Genomic DNA, 6887 nt, shown 5'->3' on the forward strand with positions numbered 1-6887 from the left:
TTTTGTCTTATCCAAAGGTAGTATATGTGATAGTTGGGCCAGAAAATAGCTCATTTCTAAATCTAAGCTGATTAAAATTCTAGCAAGTGTAAAATTAGAAAAGAATTGTTTTTACTTTTTTGGGGGGGTTTTGACAGAAGACAATTATTTTTCTCTTAAATAATATTTATAATGTAAAAGATGGTGAGAGTTTAGTCTTTTTTGTTTGGTCATTATTTAATTTCATGGCATATTATTTGCAGCAACTGTTATTTAATAATTTTATATAAATGTAAATGAATTATTTTTAATTGTAGGAAGACATTGATGCAGAATCTTCATTTTCATTAAATATGAACTTCAGCAGTAAAAGAACAAAATTTAAAATTACTACATCAATGCAGAAAGACACACCACAGGTAAGTGCTTTTTAATATCATTTCTTTTGGAAATATTTAAGCATTGGACTTTATAAGTGGTATCATTGAGATAATGCAAAACTTTGCACATCAAAATTATAATATGATATATCTTTTCTGGTTTATTCTTTGCATTTACTAACCTTACAAACAGAGTCTCTGCCAGTATTTTAGATTTTAAAAATAGTAGTGTAATGGATATCTAAGGAATAGGTGTTGTGGTTTAGTCATATTTGCTCTTAAACTGTATTAAAGTGTGTGGCTTTGCATTCTTTACAAAAATTCCTACCTTGAATAGTAATATAATCTCTTATAGTTTTCATTTGTAAAATAAGAGAAAGTTTCTTTCTCTTCAGCACATTTCTTTCAAAGATAAGTTCTTGAAAATGCTTCTCAATCTCTCGTGTGCAGGTGAACCACCTGGGGATCTTGTTAAAACTCAGTTTGTGGTCTAGTAGGTCTGCAGTGGGTCCAGACTACCAGATGAGCCAGTCTGTGTGGTGAACATCTGCTGTTTGTAACTCGGCAGTGATTATTCTGGTGTTCTGGGATAGGCTGTTCATATCACTTAAGTTTCCTGATTGCCTCCTACATGCCACCCTGTACTTGGGCTTGGGGCAGGATGTGAAGGTATATAAGATATCAGGTCCTCCTCAGGAACTTATTCCCCCATGGGGAGACAAACGTTAATTATTGCTGCTAAATTTGAACCCTAAAATTTAGGGATCCAATTTTCCTCTAGGCTAATGAATAACAGTTGTAATGTATGGGTTGTACTTTATCTTTTAAAAGTGGTTATGAGATCCCCGTGAATGTGGTGTTACCTGCTTCTATACCTTGCTGCCTCTGTGTTTCCTTGAGCTCCATGGAGACAGGGTCTTTCTGTCCCATCTTTCCTGGCTTCTCTGCTTGATCTAAATGGAACCCCTCACAGCTCTTACTCTTGAAGCCTGACCCGGTACACACTTGCAGCCAATTACTAAAGCATCTAAAAGTCTTGTGGTGTAGAGTCTGTACTCACTGATAGGACAGCGATCTTGAGTATTATTGCTCTGTGTCATTTAAGTTCTACTTTATTGCCTATTTACATTTGAGTACAGTTTATAATAGTGTTAATTTTTTTTAAAATAACCTTCCAACTTTAACCCAAGAAATTATGTATAACTCACTGTAGTTAACTGTTTTGGTAATGGTTATGTGATATTGGGCACTTTATAAGTGTATAATTTGATGCTCAGTATTGATTGGAAATTTATTTAAACTCACTGAAAAAATGATTTAAAAACAAGTTCAATGACTTAATGTCTCATTTGCTTTGTTTCTCTTGTAAAACAGGAAATGGAGCAGACTAGAAGTGCTGTAGATGAGGACCGGAAAATGTATCTCCAAGCTGCTATAGTTCGTATCATGAAAGCACGAAAAGTACTTCGGCATAATGCCCTCATTCAAGAGGTAAAAGGGGGATGAGTCCTCAGGACTTCCTAGGGTCGTGGGTATGATCAATTTATGAGTTAGGAGTTTGACATCCATGTCTCTCTTACACAGGTGATTAGCCAGTCAAGAGCTAGGTTTAATCCTAGTATCAGCATGATTAAGAAGTGTATTGAAGTTCTCATAGACAAACAGTACATTGAACGCAGCCAGGCGTCAGCAGATGAATACAGTTACGTGGCGTGATGTCGCTCTCCTCCGGTGTGAGTGTGAGAAGATCGTTGCCATCACCATTTGGTGTGCTCCTGTGGGAAAAAGCAGGCCTGTGCCTCCATAATTTGGTCATTTGGCAGCCCCTGTTTCTCTGCTGTTTACAACATCACCAGTGCCACGTCATGAGCGTCAGAGAAAATGCCTAGAGATATTTCAAGCTCATGTCATTATGACATTTCTTAAAACTTTATTAAAAGAATGAGTGAAGTATTGCTGAAATGTGGAAATTTGGTTGGGTACCATGCTTTTTCTCCCCTTCACGTTTGCAGTTGATGTGTTTTTTTTTTTAATATATCTTAAAGGACATAAAAAACTTAAGTATTGTAATATGACAGGTAACCTAATAATTGTATCTACATTAAAATGACAAACATGATATTGCTGCTTGTCAAATAAAAAAAAATAAAGAAATAGAATGCTTTTTTATGTGGATGAAGTGTCACACAGAATAATATGTCTAAATGTTCATGAGTCTTCAAAGCAGCTAATTCAGCTTTAGTTGCATTTTTATCAGAATAGTTTTAATTCACTTGTACTCCTACTTAAATCCTACATGAAAAATGTCTAGATTGTTGTTCTTGAATGCATAAAAAGGCATTCAGCATAAAGAGTGTTTTGTTTTTATGCATTAGAACTACATTGGATATGAGCGTTTTGAATACTGAGGACTTAATTCCATCAAGAGTTTCTGGTGATGTGCTACACCACAGAAACAAAGTATGAGGAGAGTATTTGTGACCTCAAGTCTGGCATAGAAAGAACTTTTCCTTCAAAAGTAAGACATTACTTGTGTTTTCATAATACGTTAATATAGAGTCATATCTCAGCTCTGTTGCATCCATTCTACCTTTCTCTAAGTTGTAGGAGATCTTGTGATTCCGATGTGTTCTTTCCGTACTCCTACCTACCTGTTACCCTTACACCTTCTAATATTGCAACACTAGATTCACTCTCCTGGGTCACAGGTGTGTTTAGCAATGCATAACCGAAATACCTTTTTTATCTGTATAGTGCATTACACCAGGTGCCACTTACATAGAGACATGAAATTCCATTATTTTATTTATTATATCTATCAACAGCAGTATTAGAATACTCTACTACCATTACCGTATTTGTCTGTCTGCCCCGCCCCCACCACCACCACTACCACCACCACAACACACACATGCACACAGTTTTTTTTAAGCTGGAATATTTTAAAACATCCCACATGGATCACTTCAGTTTGTGTCTTTAACAGATAAAACCTTTTAAAAAAAAACAAAAATACAACCACAATGACATTATTACACCTAACAAATAAACTGTAATTAGTATCATCTAATATCTGATTCATATTCAAATTTATCTTATTGCAAAAATGGCTTTCACAGTTGGTTTGTTCAATAGCACTTTTTCTAACTCACGTCTCTTCACTGTTGAAAAAAATCTACTGAGCTTATAATGACTTATATACTGTATTTCTCATTTTAATTTTCTTCCTAGAGAGGAAATAATGGCAAACCATATAATATTATACATTCACTGTCAAAACAAATCTTTGTTTTGACAACTTGTTGATAAAATTTTCCAAATTGATTCCTTTTTTCTTAAGTATTTATAAATGTTAAATTAAGTCTTATCCTGGTATCTAATTGTCAAGAAAATATATTATATTGAAAAATGACAAGTACTTGTGCTGAGGTCTACAGAAATGATTGACAGGAATTTTCTTCACCTCTTTTTCCCATCTTACATGAAAGGACATATATTAAACATACACTTGTGCGTGAGGAAGAGCGACCAGCCACAGTTAAGCCAGTCACCACCCCACCAGGGAGCGATGTTGGGGATGAATGTTAGCTCACACCTTCTGCTGAGGAGGAGGGAGAGAAGAGCTGCTGTCTTGTGAAGTTAGGTCAGGCAGTTGAAACCATTACTGCAGAAAACCCTGGCACACAGCCCCGCGCACTCAGCTGCCAGGCCCTGTTGTACAGCACCTCGTGCTTGTGGGCAGAAAGGGTCAGAGCTACAGAAGGAAAGAAGAGGAAGGAGAGGAGAGGGTTCTCTGTGCTTAGAAAACAAAAGCAATGTGAACAAAACTTTCACAAGTTTAAAAAGATTGTTATTGCTACTGAGATAGTTAACATGTGTGAGTCAGCGATGTATTTTACAGCCAGACAACACACAGCTCTTGTCAACACTCTTGTCAACCCCTTCCCTTTGAAACCAGATATTTTAATTGCTACTGTAGGTGCAGATTTATTCCAGGGTTTAGTCCAATATCTATGGCAGTTTGCTTTAATATAAACAAAAGAATAGACACTCTGGGGTTTGTGTTTTTCTTTATTTATAACTTACTGTCTTTATAAGATTTTATAACCTGTATATGCTACAATGCTATAAAATTTGTGTTCATTTTTTTTTTCACCCTTTATTGAGTGCAGACTGTGACAGGTACTTCCACATGTTATTTTGTTTGATCTTCATATAATCATGTTGAATAGACAATGTCCATCTCTTTTGTAGAGGAGGAAAGTAAATGCAGAGTGTTTTCCAGGGGTCATTGCCAGAAACTGCAGAACCTGAATTTAAATCCCAGTCAAAACTATGGATCTAATAAATACAGTCTATGTATATAGTAGTCTATAAGATAGATGGAAATAACTTCATTTTATACGTAAAGAATAGTTTTTCCTGACTTTTCAAAATAAAAATTTGTTTCTAGTTAACTTGTGATAATAAACACTTCATATTTTAGTTTCTTAAGATACTTATTTAAGATGTAAATATACATGGTTAAGCAACTTGGCTCACAGCTGATTTATGGCAAAGGGTACTTATGAATTTAATATTTTACATTCACATGTACAGCTATAGAATATTTATTTCAAGTGTGTATACTTAATGGAAACCTGTTTTCAGTTAAAATTTTTTGAGCCAAATAGTAGCAATGGATAATTTATTGAGCTCTTAATTTTTGGTTTCTAGGACAAATTCTTGATTGAGCAAGATCAAAGTAAGGATGTGAACTTTTAAAACACTAGTCCTAAGGGCAGTTGTAATGGGCCATGGCTAAATGAGTGGAGATTGACATGGAAAGGCTCGTGGGTTGAAGATTGGTATGTTTATGAAGCATATCTAAGGCTGAAGCAATCACATTAGGCAATCCTTGCCTGAGACATACAACCCCACGGGCTAGAATTCATTAAAGGTAGGATTCACTGATGGGGAGAAATAATTTTCATATGCAGTGACTCTACTACCCCAGGAAATTCTGAAGGTTTTTCTTTCCCCTGCCCTCCACCCATAGCTCAGGCAATTCACCTTATTTTTGTCCTCTAACGAAGATTTACTGCGTGCCAGGGTATGATGTGGGTACAATTGCTGCGATGATAAGCAAAAAAGATATGGTCTGTGCCCACGTGGAGCTTTTAGACTTGTAACAGTCAGTCGTAAGTAAGACATTTCAGATGAAAGAGCTTATGAAGGAAAATCCGGGTACTCAGGAGGCCAGCATAAGAGAAGTTAAAAGGGCAGAAAATGAAGACAGGAGAGCATATTCTAAACAGGAGTAACAGCAAAGGAGTAACAGCAAACTGAAGAAGCAGCAGCCAGAACCTAAGAATTGAAACACCTGCGTGGCTGAATTACATGAATTTTAAGCAGGGTTATATTTGCATGGAAAAAAAATTTGATGATTGTAATATTTTAATGTGGGTACGTGTGTATTTATTTTATGCTTTATACTGTACATGTTTATATGTTTTTTCTGTGGTGTTTGTGAAATATTTCATGATAATATTTGCAAAGTTTAGTGGAAAATGGATAACCTGCATTAGTGCAAAGAGTGGACTCCAGAGGGCTAATGATGGCTAGTGTGGATAGTTAGGAGACCTCGGCAGGAAGTGAGCAGTTCCGGTAGTGGCAGTGGCAATCTCCAGAGGGATGGAATAGATAAAATTGACGTGACTGGATAAGGGACGGGGTGAGTAAAGAAAGGGTTGAGTCAAAGATGACACATAGGTTTCTGGCCTTCACAACTGATGCCGTTCATTGAGTTGGGGACCCTGGAAGAGCACAGGGTGGGGAAGGAGGGTAATAGGCTTGGTCACAGACACCTCGCATTTGGTGCTTTTGAGATAACTCAGTGGAGCAGCCGTTGGTTAGACAGGTCTGCAGCTGCTGCATAGATGCGCCAATCCTGAATCCTGGAAACAAACCTAGAGAGGCTTTTTGATCCGTTCTTATTTCCCTGCCTTTTTAGCCCATGAATTAACAATGTCCAGGTTAGCTGTGACTAGAGAGTAACAAACATTTACTACCACATGAATAGATTACATGTATTTTAAATCTCAGAAACAAGAATGAAAAGGGATGAGAATATTGACTCATTTATACATGTTCTGTGATTTGGCTTCCTGTACTTCGGTGGGTGGTCTTTGTCACCCCACTCTGAGGCAAGGCCACATTTATAGAAGGAGGGTAATTGAGCCAAAAGCAAATCTGCCATATAATTATTTATGTTTGCAAATCTTTGGCAACTACAGGTCAAGCACTGCCCTTGGGGGAGAAGTATCTCGGTATTTTGCATTCTCCTGACAAGTTTAATGATACCATCTTTCAGCAAAAGGAAGGAACCTTTGGGAACCAACTTGTGGAAAAGAACTTGAATAAGGAAGGAAGGGTTTTGTCAATTTTTGTTCTTTATTATTGTTTTCCTTTTCTCCGTTGTTAGTAGCTTACTGTTTATAGCTACAGTAATTGAAGAATTGCAGCCTGTGTTGAAGTTCGCAGTCTGGG

General features: G+C 36.7%; 1 protein-coding gene across 3 annotated transcripts in view; it reads left to right on the forward strand.

Moving 5' to 3' along the window:
• The window catches only part of CUL2 (cullin 2), a 96159-nt gene extending 91343 nt beyond the window's left edge, over window positions 1-4816 (forward strand). For all 3 annotated transcript variants that reach the window (XM_087420618.1, XM_004425233.2, XM_087420619.1), the window contains exons 19-21: window positions 297-398; window positions 1734-1850; window positions 1944-4816. In XM_087420618.1, the coding sequence (XP_087276744.1) occupies window positions 297-398; window positions 1734-1850; window positions 1944-2075 (351 nt within the window). In that variant the 3' untranslated portion in view covers window positions 2076-4816. The remainder of the gene's footprint in view (window positions 1-296; window positions 399-1733; window positions 1851-1943) is intronic.
• The last annotated feature ends 2071 nt before the right edge of the window (window positions 4817-6887 follow it).

The sequence above is a fragment of the Ceratotherium simum genome, chromosome 32 (assembly GCF_057802395.1).
Source record: "Ceratotherium simum simum isolate JZ-2026a chromosome 32, ASM5780239v1, whole genome shotgun sequence".
Taxonomy (NCBI): domain Eukaryota; kingdom Metazoa; phylum Chordata; class Mammalia; order Perissodactyla; family Rhinocerotidae; genus Ceratotherium; species Ceratotherium simum.